Source organism: Malurus melanocephalus, unplaced genomic scaffold, assembly GCF_030028575.1.
Source record: "Malurus melanocephalus ecotype Western Australia unplaced genomic scaffold, MMel_1.1 scaffold_477, whole genome shotgun sequence".
Taxonomy (NCBI): domain Eukaryota; kingdom Metazoa; phylum Chordata; class Aves; order Passeriformes; family Maluridae; genus Malurus; species Malurus melanocephalus.
Window position 1 is genome coordinate 111036 of NW_026623709.1, and position 14787 is coordinate 125822.

Genomic DNA, 14787 nt, shown 5'->3' on the forward strand with positions numbered 1-14787 from the left:
TATTTAACAACATTTCAGGAGGAGGGATGGGACTTCCAACAGACAAGTTTCAGATGCTTTGGATATCAATGGTAATAGAGCAACCATCTTCCTTATGATTATAATAATTTTCATTTCAATGAGGTATTAGTGCTCTGAAGATTYGTGCAGGGTTTTTTTGTGTAATATTCCCAGCATGGTCTCAAATGTTCAAAGCAGCAGATAGGATTGCAAAGACATTTTCCTTGTGCATTAGGATTGCTGATCAAATTTAGATGGCTCTCCTGACAGAAACGTCTCAAAAAGGCCTTGAATTTAATCCTTTTGGGTCAGCAACTTAGTCCCTGACTATGCAAGCAAACACATTACATGATACTTTTCAAAAATTAGCAATTTTTAGTCTAKAATTGTCTTTTTGTTCTCAATTTCCTTATGGTATGACTTTCACAGTCTTCATTGTCTAGTTTAAAAATCCAGTTCTTTGTGGTTTGCAGGTAAAACAAGGTGTATTGCCATTGTTGTGCCAATGTTATTTCCTGATTTTTTTCCTCTTTTCTGCCACCCAGTTGCTTATAAATTAGATWAATTTTCCTTTARAACTTCATGGCAAAATTGGATGTCRAACTAGACAGGTTTATGCTGATRAGGGCTCCAAAGCCTCTTCCTCCTGTAAAACCATRAGGAAGGATTTTGTCAAAGAGACTCTGAGAATGAATTATCCAAATATATTCCAGTTTCTATTTAAATTTACATAAGAATTAAGCAATTTTTTTAAAAAAAAATGCTTACATTTTGTGGTGTTTCTAAATTCTCCAATAGGGGCCAAAATTGTGGAAAACCAAATTCTACTCAGAATTTTTAAATTCATTTATTGCTTTCGTGGCTTAACAAATGAAAAGAGAGAAGCGTGAGAGTGAAACCAGTTACAGAATGGGCTTCCAAAATACCATTTTATGTATTCCCCAACAGCAATATTAAATAGTTTATTAACGTAGGGCTCATTTTCTAGGCCGTGGGTGCAATTCAGTTAATTGCGAGGAAGAATTTGCAAAATACAAGAGTTCTGAGAATTTTTCATGCCAAAATCTTGACCAAAGGCCAGGAACCTTTACCAGCCTTTGTAAACTGACCCAGAAAGAGAAAGGAGACAAACAGGATCTGTAAACAAAGATCACGTGCCCTTCACAAATACATTTTGGAAGGATGGTTGCCTAGGGAAACAGGAAACGGGGAATTATACAACAAACAAAAAGGACTGCCAAACAAATTTGCTGACCTTTTTTTCGGGGAATTATGATGAAAACTGTTGGAATCCGCAGGATTTCACCATATTTCTAAATCCGAAGGTGGGACAGAAGGATAGTTTGGTAATTACACCACAACTATTCAGAAAATATAAAGAGCTTCTTTGATATCTTTGTCCTGCAGAGTTGTGAGCTATATAATCATGAGGTCATCTTGAATTTTTTGGAGTTTCCCAGCTTTTGCAATTAAGCTTTCCGGAATCAATGCGTCCTTTTACAGATGAGATAATAACAAAATCACTCCATTCATATTTGTAAGGGTCATCTGGTCATTTAGCTCTGTGTTAGGCAGCTTAATCCTCATTTCTGAGCTGGTAGTCTCCCAAATGACTCTGTCCATATCTTTCCTAGGAAACAGCAGCTCTCAGAATGTTGGTTTTTTTTTGTTTTTTTTTGCTTCCAAGAGTCACAGATAGGAAGAGAAGAGTTTGCATTGGACTTGGCTTTAAGCAGGGAAGAAGTTGGCCTCTGGATGWTGATCTGCTGAATTTCAGGGAAGGGAAACTCATTTGCCTGATGTTTGGATCCCTTCCTGCATCCTCCGTTGTTTCCAGCATGTAATTTTATTTTCTTTTCTCAGTTCCAATGACAGGTTTCACTCAAAGAGCCACCATTGATCCCGAGCTGAATGAAATCCATGTCTTGTCAGGGCTCAGTAAAGACAAGGAGAAGCGGGAAGAGAAYGTAAGGAATTCCTTCTGGATTTATGACATTGTGAGGAACAGCTGGTAAGTCCTACATTCTAACTTTCACACTGACTTCCTTTAGCAAGCAGTCCTGTCTCCCAGGTAATTCTGTAGCCTCTCTTAACCCTGGAATTGTTGAAAGTTGTTGAAGACAGCTGRGTTCCCTTGAGGCACCTCTTTTTCCCATTGTCTTTAGAGGCAACATGGCAGTAATCCAAATGAGGGAGAGAAATCGTGTGAACATCTTTATTGGAGCCAGGTGCAGGAGATGGGGGGAAGTGAGCAGTTACAAAAGGCTTTTCCTGTACGAAGGGTTCAAGGCCAGGATTCAGCACCAGTGCAGCAAATTCAGTCCAGTGTGCATTGCTAATACATTGTACATGGTTCTAGTTCTTMGAAATTGAGGAAACTGGTGCATGGGAACAATGATGGAGAAGTCTCCATGCTAGATCTGATATTCTGAGAAAATATCTCCTGCTTCATTCATCAAGTTGTACTTGGTAGCACATTGTCACTGTTCCTTTCCAGAGCTGGCAGAGTTTTTGTGTTCAAGGCCTCTTCTAAAGTGGGGCCAATGACTTCAAAAGGTGTGAATGTTGTTTTTTAAAAGTGACTTCTCACTTATAATTTAATCCTGCTTGGAAATCAGTTACTGAAATACCACCTTTGCTGTAATCCATGGCCTAAAGCTCTACTGGRTCCAAGATGGATTTTTCTATCATAAAAAATACTTCATGCTGACAGTTCCTGTAGGCAAATAACGTAACACCTGAAGATATCCCCAAAGCTCATGACAAATAATTTTCAGAWTTTTTTCCTGTTTGGCTTGTGCTYRRGGACTGTTTTCAGCCAAGGTGWGCTCTGATTGCTGGCTGGGTTCTTTGTAGAGCTAAGAATGGGATGGGATAATAGAGGACAGTGTAGAGAGAAGTAAGAAAATCTTTGGGGTTATACATAATTTGTACATTTCACAACTTTTCCTGCTTTCTGTAGGTACAACTAATAATTCCTTGCCACTTTGAATTTCAGGTCTTGTGTCTATAAGAATGACCAAGCWGCAAAAGAGAATCCAGGTAAAAGCCTTCAGGAAGAGGAGCCCTGTCCAAGGTTTGCCCATCAGCTGGTGTATGATGAGTTGCACAAGGTATGTGGTGATTTTTTTTYAGTCTTTTTACTCTTAAGATGTACTTAAGAGTTTCCCTAAAGATGGTATRATAAATACAGCTTTTAGTTTAGTGTTAATGTTTGGGTTAATATGGTGAGTAACTGTCATTTAGCTTCCCATATATTAAAATAAGGTGCTAAACTACTTTTTATGTCAATGTGAAGTAGATACGAGATCTCTTCTCACGCTTCAGAACACATGAAGCTWTATTCATTATCCTCAGAGGTTTAATCTCAACTGTTGGTGACTAAATGAGAAAAGACAGTTACACTTTTTCCAAGAAATGTTGGTATTTGAATGAACTAATCTCAGTTATGAATCCTCTGAAACCAGAGGTGCCTGAATTTTCCTTACATGTCAGAAGCAACTGTCATTCTTCAGCACTGTCAGGCTYCAATGGACACATTCAGAATTAAATAGACTTAAAATTGGGTTTAGTGTATGTGACAGCTCAGTAAACTTAGGGCTTTGTGCATATTAACCAGTAAAGCACAAACCCACAGATTAGGTTCATAAATTCATTAAGTCATGAATTTAAATTACCGTGACACTCTTACTGAACCTTTCATGGATTTTTCTAAAAATTGTCSCTAGTCTGAAACTGAGTTAAAGAAAAACGTATTTTAGCCTTGCATTCTGTGGAGTGTTAATCAAAAGTGTTAATGAAATTTGGGAATCCCAGCTAGCCCAGAACTTTGACAGTAAGGAGGATTTTAAGGAGGAATGGGTGCAGATTCTGTAAGGAGAATTTGCATTGCTTTTTGTCTCCACTGTAATATACATTAAATATTGTTCTGCCTTTACTCTTCAAAGTGTGAGGTACCAYGAGACTGAGAGTAGTATTTCATGAGTTACTCTGAAGGTTGCTAAATCATCGCAGTTGCCCAGCTTTATCTGAAGAGCTGTTTGATGTGCTTGTTTTGAAGAGTCTTATTTTTAGAAACCTCTGTTCCAWTGACCTTTCTAAACTCCTCTGATATAAATAAGGAGAGTCTACAGCAGTGGGATGCAGAAGACATTGTTTTGAGTGATTATTTTTAAAGCCATGGGGAAAGGTAGCCTGTTGGACTTGTTAAACTTCAGTATTTGAAGGTCCTTTGTAGCATGTTTAATATCAACAGCTCAGAGTCTGAAATTACCACACGACGGGAAGAAAAATGTAGTGAAGAAATAAACAGTCCTTTTGTGACACTTCCACTCTTCTGGAAATTTGCCTCTCTGTAAGTCTAGATTATGCTGGACTGGGTTTGCTGTCACTTTACTTTGAAAATCTTTAGGACTTCCCACTCACTTTCTCAGTGCTTAAGGATTTATCATGCTCATAAGYTTTATCTAAAGAAAGAGGATGCATRAATTTTGGATATTTATGAATATCTCAGGTATCTGCTAAAGAGAGGTTCTAAAAGCACAACTCTTTTATTATCTAAAAATGTAAATGGTTTAGAGAACTTTTTTCATCTCCAAGGGGACAAAGTGAGGGTAATAATAAGATGGAGCAACTTGCCTAAAAGGCAGAGTTTCTCCCACCAGAATAAACCCCAGCAAAGCTGCTGATGTAGTAAATTGTCTTTGTGCAGTGGATTTACACAAACAATCAATTTTTTGATCTCTCATTTTCTTAGGTTCATTACTTATTTGGAGGGAATCCTGGTAAATCCTGCTCTCCAAAGATGAGATTAGATGATTTCTGGTCTCTGAAGCTSTGCCGACCATCAAAGGAATACCTGCTAAGACACTGCAAATACCTCATCAGAAAGCACAGGTATAGAAACAAAGGTGGTTTGCAATTTTCTTTTCCAAGTGTATCTTTTTTTTTAAGTTGCTAAGACTCAAATATCTCATAAACCATTTTGTGAAATATAATTYTGTTGGAACTAGATGATCTTYAAGGTCCCTCCCAARSCAACCATTCTATAATCCGATGGTCTGCAGTTTTCTTGATTTTTAAAATAAAATACTTTAATAAAAAGCAGTAGGCCAGGGCTGAATTACAAAATTAGCTTGATTCATTTTGACTAWGTTACTCTAAAACTAGAAAAATCTGGTTATTGTGTGGGGAGTCCTGGGGAATTTTTAGATTCCCTTTTCACTCTGCTGCTCATCAACATGTGTTTTGGTGCTGTCACCTCCCAAGGAAATGGAGTATGTTTTGGAAACACTGTGCTTGGAGATAGTAACAGCCTGCAAGGATGCTAATGAAGTCTGGGGGCTGGATGCCTTTGCACATCTGAGACTCAACCGTGGTGAGGTCATCAGAGTTTCTCATTCAGAAACTCCTGAAAGAGCTCASTTAGGCAGAATTCAGCTACGCTGCCGTAATTCTTGCACTCTGGATGCTTCAGAGCTGCTTTATATTTGCTATTTAGGGCAACAGCTTTTCAAAATCAAGCTTATGGTGTTGCCTTAGTCAAGAAATTGCAGCAGTGAGAGAGCCTTTCAGGACCCAGCAAATCATTTGAAGGCAGTAAATAGCTCTCCCTGCATTCTGGGGGAGAATACTTCGTTATCAGGCTCTGCCAAGAGTTGGAAGGTCAGGTTTTCCTGATGGTATTTTACTTCTGAGGCAGCAAACAAATTGCTGTACTCAATTCACAGCCACTGTTGCAGGGTGGGACTAAGATTAGCCACACAGTAGATGTGAATACCTACAAGAATGAATAAAGGCCTTGCCCAGTTATCTGGGAGGCTTATTAAACACAGATGTGGTGGTATGGAAATGCAGCTGTGCAGCCTCCAGAGACAGCTCTGGTTTATTTGTTTCTGTTTGCTTAAATTGCACTTGAAGGAAATGTTGCTGTGTGTTATCAGGCATAAGTTTGGGGTTTTTTGCTCCTGTGTTTAGGGTCTGTGTGGGGGAGCCAAACCTGAGCAGCTAGGGATGGGTGCCTGGCTGGAGCTGAACTGCTGTGCAGTCACTGGCTGCCCTTTACCTGCATTCCCCAAACTCTGGGGACCAGAAGGAACTGGCCTTGCATCCACAGCAAACCCACAGCRTCATCTGAGGTCCTGTTTTCCTTTGAACTTTTTTAGTACCAGTCAGCCAAGCTGGGCATGTCAAAAAGAGCAAGGTGGCAGTGGTTCTGCTTACTTGGAAATACTGGTTTTGTTAGCTGGGTCTTGCTCTTTGTCAAACTAGTAGTACTTAATCTGAAGGAAATTACTGTGCTCAAGTTTTCTGTCTCTTCTCTGCAGGTTTGAAGAGAAAGCTCAGACTGACCCTCTTAGTGCACTGAAGTACCTGCAGAATGATTTRTATGTAACCGTGGATCACTCGGACCCCGAGGAGACAAAAGAGGTGAAGATCAATGATTCTTGTCATAAAGAAATTTAAACTGTGTTCTCATTGAAAGTTTTGAGCCTCTTAAACTTGTGTTTTATTCAGTTTGTAAAAGCTCTGCAGGTGGCAGACACTTTGCTGTATCATACATTTCTCTGCACTTAAATTCACACTGTTTTGGAAACAGTTATTTAACAACTGCAGGTCCAGATAAAATAGCTTTTGTACTCCTAGGAGTGAAGACTAAGCCTTTGTTTTAATTCCAGTGTGCTGGTGTATATTTTGGGAGCTTTAATTGAAATGTAAACTCTRAAATGTCACCAGTCTGTAGTTGGTTGTGCAGTAGAAAGGGAGTAGAAACTTACTCATGCTGCTTTTTGGCTTCTCAATATTCAGCATCTCTGGGGAGGGTAAGTTTTTTCAATGATGATCAGTATTTCTGGAAGTAGATATATATATATATATATATAGCTTACTACCCTTAAAACCTTGCTTCCTCTGCCTTTTGAATATTATCCAGTAGGCATGTTCTTTATTTATTCCAGGAATTTGTTCCCATTTCCTGTTTTGATTCCAGTGCTGCAGTGCGTGTCACTTTACAAAACRGATTAAAGAAATAGTGAGAAGTGTCAGATAAGGTGGTTGATTTGACTCTGGCATTAATTTCCACATGAAATTTGTRGCAACCAGCTGAGATGTGCCAGCATTCATCTCCTGATGGGTGGATAAGGAAAGGTCTGTGGTTCTTGCTGTCTTCTTTCCTTAGTGATTTGGGAAGTGATTTGACAGCTCCTTTTRTAAAATCACGATAGGAGGAGGGGCAGTTCTTTYCCRTGCTGAGTCCCTGGATTAAATCACTTAATCTGTTGCTTTTAACGGGCTACTTTAGCTAAAGGAAAGGTTATACAGACACTGAAAGGTCTTGGGGGAGAATATGCTTCTTGTATGTGCACAGGATAGAATTGTAGGGTTAAAATTAGGAAAAATSTTATCAGGGTCTTGGAACTGATCACATATGTCGTAAGTTTTGATCAGCCTTACAAACATCTGATGCAACAAAACATTCAAGTGYTGTGCCTCTGTGTTCTCTGTAAATGGTTTCAAATTGTCCCTTCTAAAGTAGTATCACATCCTTTCTAGCCATTTCTAGCTCTGGAAAGAGAACAGATGATTCTGCTTCTCTTAAGATAGAAAAGGAGATTTTCAATTTTTTGCTCAATATCAGCCATCTTCCCAGTGTGGTAACACTTCCATAGAGTCATTTAGGTTGGAAAAGACTTAAGGTTGGACAGGGAGTCCAACCATTACCCCCAGCACTGCCAAGGCCACCATGAAACCATGTCCCCAGATGCCACTTCTGTATGGCCTTTAAATACCCACAGGGATGGGRACTGTGCTTCCCCAGGCAGCCTGTGCCAGAGCTCCACAGCCCTTCTGGTGAATTTTTTCCTGATATCCAGCCTTAAATTGAGGCCTTTTCCTCTTGTCCTATATTTTATCACTTGGGAGTGACTCCCCTGGCTGCCCCCTCCTGTCAGGGAGTTGTGCAGAGCCAGGACGACCCTCAGAGCCTCCTTTTCTCCAGGCTGAGCCCCTTTTGCAGCTCCCTCAGTCAGTYCTGGTGCTCCAGACCCTTCCCCAGCTCCGTTGCCTTCCCTGGGTTTGCTCCATTCCCTCAGTGTCTTTCTTCTTGTGAGTGGCCCAAAACTGAACACAGAATTCAAGGTTTCYTCTTCCTGTTTGAGCCTGTACTAACCCATTGTGATGCTCCCTTCTCCCCTCCTGCTCCCTCCCWCTCCTGTGAGATGTCCTGTGTTCTCCAATCTCTTTTTTTCTCCATGTCATACCTGTGTGCTGGCAGCCTGTCTCTACTCAGCCAGCTACTCCTAAAGAGATCTTGCATCTCATGGCTTGCTGGGCCTTTTTATTATTCCCTGAGCAGAAAACATCTGTGGTGTGGTGAGCAAGCTCCTCTCCTATTTCCTGCTGCCTCCTGTCATCCACAGACTGAAGGAGCTGCTGCAGAAACTGCACGTTGGGCACATCTGGCATGGGAAAGTCTTTAATATCCTTCATTTCCTTTTCCCAGTTTAGTTTAGTGTAGTGTTCAACTTGTCCACTTTGTGAGAATGGAGAATTTACATGACTGCATTGGCTCCTCTGAGATTTTGAGGGAATGTCGTAGCTTTATCATACCAAGTAGAAATAGAATAAAATGTTTGAAAAAATTAGCCCTTTCARTGAGCACACTGGAGTTCTGAACATTAATGATCCAGCGAATGAGCTTAGATAGCTCAATCCAGCTGAGTGAATATATTGTGGATTCTTTCTCTGCAGGCCTAATGTCTGATCCAGACAAAATCCAATAGCTTCTGTCTGTCGTGCTGGGCCGTTGGGTCAACACACAACCATTCAGCAGAATTAGAGCTTCCATTCCAGCCATCTCCAAAAATCATTTAACAGTTTCTGGGACGCTTTTTTTTGTTTGGGTTTTGTTTTGGGTTTCWTTTCTTTAATTATTATTCATTGTGCTGGTCATAAAGCTATAGCTTCCACAGCTTTTTACACARGGACAGATTTGCCAGGGCTGTGGCTCAGAGCCAGCTGCTGGGCTGGTACTGACTGGGTGTATTTCCAGTTGACGTCAATTTACCTTCCGGTTATCACATTGAGTTGGCTTTTTGCTCTGGCATTGCATCTTCAAATAGCTCCTGTGCTTTCCAGAGGACTGACGCAGGCGGTTTGGATTCCATATYGAATTTCAAGCACCACTTTGATTGTGTCTCTCAGCCCAGACACCTCCATACCCTGCCTTTATTTGATTTGTATCCTGATTAATATCAAAGGTGATAGATGGGATTGGCTGCAGCCATTGACTGCTGTAAGGATTCTTAGTGTGGCAGAACKTTAAGGAATCAATTCCTGCCCGTTTTCCCTCCTTCCAGGGCAACTGTTAAATTTTGGAAGGACCAAACTGAACAGTTTCAACCCCAACTTCATGCAATAATTCTGGAGACTGGCCTGTATGGCTTCATGTTTTATGGATTGAGATCTGGGTGGTGTTATATACCATTACAAGCAGAATTTCCCCTTGTGGTGAGGTTTGCTTGCTTTGTAACAGAAGTAATTCCTTCTAACTTAGTTAGGCAAGTCTGTTCAGCTGTTTGGAGTTGGATGCCAAGGAAAACAAACAGACTGTTCTTGAAACTTACTTTGGCATTAGTAACCAATTTTGTTTAAAGTAGCATGAATGATTGATAGTAGGAACATACCCCAAGATTTTCATTCTGTTGCTGTGAATTTTAGGGATGCTAAGAGGACTATATTTTTATTTCCCTTTTTTATTAGTCTAAAATGAAGTMGCTGTCTGCAAATAACAGGTATTGCATGGATGCTTGGTTTAGCAGCCACAGGCTCTGTGCCAGCAATTTCTCTGCCCACAAATGCAGATCCAGTTCTCTTTAACAGTSATTCTGCTTGAAATCACTTAAACCTCCTCACTCAATTCAGTGTTTTTCAATCAGTGGGTCCTTCTTAGTGGCTGTGGGCTAATAGCTCTGACACTGTGTGAAAAAGGAGGGTAGATCCCTAGAGAATGGGGAATTTTGCCTGTGGTTTAACAGATTAAAGTTGTATAAAAGTGTCATTTGTTGGTGTAAAATTTTCTGCTGGCRTGGCTGTTACTCTTTCTCACACACAGATACGAATTTGGTGGTAGTTTACAATTGTAGGTTTTTAAAGATAAAAGGATGGTCAAAATAAATATCAAATTGAATTCCAGATTTTGTATTTACAGAAAAACAGGTGCTGTTAAAGCACAGAAACCTCAGTAGTTCTTGCACAAAGCTAAAGATGCTCCTTGAACACTGCAGTAATCATGCCCAGAACTCTGCTGCTTTTAAATGGACTGCAGCAGAAATCAGGATGACACAAAAAATGTCCAGTGCTTTCCAAGTATGGGAGAGCAGGATGGTTTTTTTTTACACGGAGATCCAACAACTGATGAAGCTCAATCTCATGGTTGTAAAACAGATACAAAAGCACAAGGAAAACTCGCAGTGTGTTTTTCTTGGAGCGTGATAGGAGAAAGAGCAAGGACCTGGAGGCCACTCTGACTTACTTGTAGACTGAGGCTGGAGGCCCCTGTTCAAGGCTGCTTCATACTTTCCATTCTTAAGACCTTGTCTTTAATAAATTTGACAGATAAAGCCAGCAGGACCCAAAAGCATTGTTTGAATCTGCATTAGACTGATATTTCTGGGAAAATTGAAGCCTGAATGTGAAAAGTAGTTCTAGGAAGGAGCTAAGAAAAGCCTGTTTCTCTTTGTTGTGTCCTGCTGTGATTCTTTGTAAAGCCTCAGAGCCTGAGTGCTGCAGGAGCAGAGGCTTTGGAGCCAAGGAGCCTTTATAAAAACAGYGTTCAGCCTTCCTAATTTCAGCCACAGCTCCCTCCTCAAAGGATTTGAACCTTTGCACCTTTGAGCCTGTACTGGAAGTCACCAACCCCAGARAACTGGTCAAAGCTGAGGAACTGGTTTATGCTGTGATCTGAGCACTCACACTCAGATATAACAGAGGAGGAGGAGAAGGAATTGTGTCTGATTCACACAACCTGCCAGATATCCCAAACAGGAGTTACTTATTCCCCCTTAACCATTTTGATTGTGCAAAGGCAGAAGTGTGCAGCAAATACACAAAAATAGACATAGCGTAACCTTTTGTTAGTTAACCAGAACTGTTTGTCTCCAAGGAACCCTTGCTTCTGTTCAGAAGGTTGGTTGGAACTCCAAGAGAGAAGTTAATTGTGTAACAAAGGGAACTGATGTCTTTGGAGGTTTAATTTGGAGYGGATGAAGCCAGTGAGCCAGAGGGATTGTCAGGAGAAAATGGGTGGTGTTGTGATTAAAGCAGTTGGATGCTTCTGCTGGATAATTGAATTCTGGTCTTGCCTCCATAGCAGAGTTGCTGTGTGATATTAAGCAAATAGTTTTTCCTAGATGGTCATTAATTGGGTGTTTCATTCTGGTGCCTGATGGGAGAGATCTGAGGTGTGATTTGCTTGAGGGCTCTGCTTTTCTGCGATTTCAGAAGCTTGCATAACACTACATATTTTGAAAAATCAGATTCTGTTAGTTTCAAATAGACCAAAAATTAATCAGAATTTAAAGTGCCATCTGTTACAATAACAATTAATRTGATAAGAAAATCGATGAAGAAATKMATTCCTTCTTTAGAGCAGAACTTTAACTTTTTGAAGAAAATAGTACATTGGGTATCTGCTGGGAATGGTGTGTAGGAGACTTGGTGTTGAGCGAGCATTAAGTGTCCTACGCTTTGGGGAAGAAGATCTTTTGGGACAACATTGTAGGGTTTGGGATTGCAGAGTAAACCAGTTTAKGCTCAGCACTGTCCTTAACTGATGTTCTTAACTCACATGCTTGACTTTTCCATCAGAAAGTGCTTTTCAGTTGTGAGCTGATACACAAATTTAATTTCAAACCAAACAACTCAAGGTTAACTGAAGTGCGGTGCCATCAGTGGAGAGGGAAACAAGATCCTCCTTCCCCACAAAGCTGCAAAAAAACTCACAGCCGTGAAAATCCATCATGCCTGGTGCAGATGAGGCCAGAATACTTGGCAGAGGCTGTTTTCAGCAGGTTTTTGGTCTCAGTTCAGTGAGTTCCTGGCTGAACCCTGCTGATGTGGCCTCTTAGTCGGGCACCTGAGCCCCAGCGTGGCTTTGTGCTCGCAGCAGGGYGTTGCTGCGGGAGCACGGGAAGCTCTGAAAGCACGTGGCATCCCCTTTATCCCATCTTCGTGTGCCACCAGGCAGCTGGCAGCGAGCCCACAGGGCAATTGTGTGGGAGGCAAGGGTGGCCAGGCCATGGCATTTGCTCTCAGAAGCCGCACGGATTTAGCCACGGGCTTTATTGGAACTTTTGGAGCTATTTATGCTGGGCAGCTGTTTAAGCACGGTGCTGAGGGGAAGCCAAGCTGCTCTCACAAGCGAGGCTCACRGTGGAATCCACGTGTGGCTTTGCAGTGATTTTGTATAGCCAGGCCTCACACTCAGGAGGGCACTTTGCAGCCCCTTCCCCCTCCTCTCCAGTTTGTCAATCCTGTATCTCTCGAACCTGTTCTTAAACCTTCCCACCATACCCTCTCCAAAAGATGCAAACTTACCCCATCACACTACAGTCCTTATTTTAACCTCTTTTCTCCCTTGATGTCACATTAAAACTGATCTTACTGAAGTGTTTTTGTAGCTTCTTGCAATTAGTTCTAGATCTGCTTTTTGTAGCAGCCTTTTGTATCTGTGGCTTCTGGCAGTTTTGTCCTTGGTCATTGTTCTGGGGAGGATCTGCAGCCCTGACTGCTTTGAACTTTCTTCATAGAACTTGGTTTTCAGATCGCTTAATTTTTTTTTCTAGTGCTTTCCTGATATGTTGCTAATTGATACAGGGCATCCCAAAAAGGGCAGCTTATTGTAGAGGAGAGTTACAAACCTTGATAACAGCAGGAGTATTTTATTTGAAGATTCTGCTCCTTTTCATGCATTTGTCAGTTTTAATAAAGGGTGATACTGACCTATTGTAGCTTCTAAGTGCATTTTCACAGAGCCTCTGCACCTGCTTTGTACTGCAGATTTTTCCTGTTTATGTTGATTTGCACTTGGCCCTGGTGAAATGCACCTCAATCCATCATTATAATTTGGATTAAGTGGAAAAACAGTTGGAAGGCTGTCTGTTCCATGCTGGCAGTCAGTCTGAGTGTGGTGTGAGGTCTGGTGATCCTGCCCTGTTCTGCCAAGCAGGTTACCACTGAAAACCCAGAGTGATGCTGACCCTGGGGCACAGATGAATCACTCCTGATTCAAGGCTCCATTTTCATGTCAAACCATTGATGGCCACCCACAGTAAAGTTATTTGACCTGTTTGCCTTTCCCTGTTGGCTTAATCTAAGTGATGCATTGACAATGTGCCTTAAATATCATATGAAAGTGTCAGAATTCCTATGAAAGTCAGAATGGACAAGGTCTATTGCCAAGTCCCATCCATAGGGCCTTCTGCCTCATTGGAGAAATCAGATTGATGTGCTAAAACTTGTTGTTGCCAAATTCACATTGGCTGCTACTCATCACCTTCTCCGCTCCTACATGCCTACAAATTGTCTGTGTTCCCATTTTTTCTTAAAATTGAAATTAAATRGATGGGTATGTAATGCCTGGCTGTTCTTTCTACTCCTTCTCTGAACATATTTGCCTCTCTTCGGCTTTTTTTTTCCTGCCTTCTTTCCTTCGGGCTGTGTGCTGAAAAGACACACAGGCAGGAGAAACAAGATTCCAAGGCTTTAAGGAATCAGCTCTTTCTTTACAGGAATGTGACAAAGCACTAAGCTTTTCTGTTCCTTGGGCAACTGGAAACAGCAGTCAGGGGCAGAGGAAGACACTGTGGTCAGTGTCTATCAATGAGAAATGGAAGGAGAATAAAATCATAAATGTGTTAATTAAAACATGTTTTATTCATGGTCTTGATGTTCCCAAGCAAAGAATTTTTATTTTTAGTTAAGAAGACACTGCTTTGAATTTGTGATATGAGATCTCTRGCTGTTCAGAAAAGTTGTTGCCATTAGAATCATGGAATGGTTTGAATTGGATGGGACYTTAAGGATCATTGAGTTCCAAAGCCCCTGCCRTGGGCAGGGATGCCACCCACTAGATCAAGTTGCTCAGRGCCCCATGCAGTCTGGCCTTGGCCAGTTCCAGGAATGGGACATCCACAGCTTCTCTGGGAAAGCTTTCTCTGTGTTCAAGAAGTTCATGCTCACTCCAGCATTTACCCTGTTTTTGGGCCATCTAATCCCTGGCTGCCTCACTTGTACCATGTTAATCYCTGGGAATGTTATTGTATGGAAGGCACTCTATCTTCTGCCAAAGAGGCAAAAAAATTATATGTTAAAAAAACGAGATTTTTAGAGCTCTCAATCAATTACCTTTCATTGCATCAACACTGCTCTAATTCTAGGAAAAACCATCCGACTTGTGCCAAGGTGACAAATTGTAGTGCTCATGTGAAAGTGCCTGCTGCTGTTATTCATGTATATGGCACAGGAGTTCTCAGGATTGTGTAGAGAAAACACAACAACTCTAAAGCTACTTGGGCTTCTATGAATCCTTTGGGGATTGTGTGGTGAATAACACTTTTTTCTTTCTTTCTCCCTTTACCTCCTCTTCTGCAGTTTCAGCTTCTTGCCTCAGCATTATTTAAGTCTGGCTCGGATTTCACGACTCTTGGTGAGTATTGTGTGTCAGAAGAATTACATGATGTTCCTTTTGATAATTGCTCTTAGTTTCTACTGGTTTTTATATCAAATGTT

The 14787-nt window shown here is 41.1% G+C and overlaps 1 protein-coding gene across 1 annotated transcript in view; it reads left to right on the forward strand.

The window, feature by feature from the left end:
- The window catches only part of MKLN1 (muskelin 1), a 93671-nt gene that overhangs the window by 75513 nt on the left and 3371 nt on the right, over positions 1-14787 (forward strand). Inside the window, exons 13-17 of the mRNA XM_057380902.1 lie at positions 1864-2011; positions 2999-3113; positions 4757-4896; positions 6327-6429; positions 14650-14704. Of these exons, the coding sequence (XP_057236885.1) occupies positions 1864-2011; positions 2999-3113; positions 4757-4896; positions 6327-6429; positions 14650-14704 (561 nt within the window). The remainder of the gene's footprint in view (positions 1-1863; positions 2012-2998; positions 3114-4756; positions 4897-6326; positions 6430-14649; positions 14705-14787) is intronic.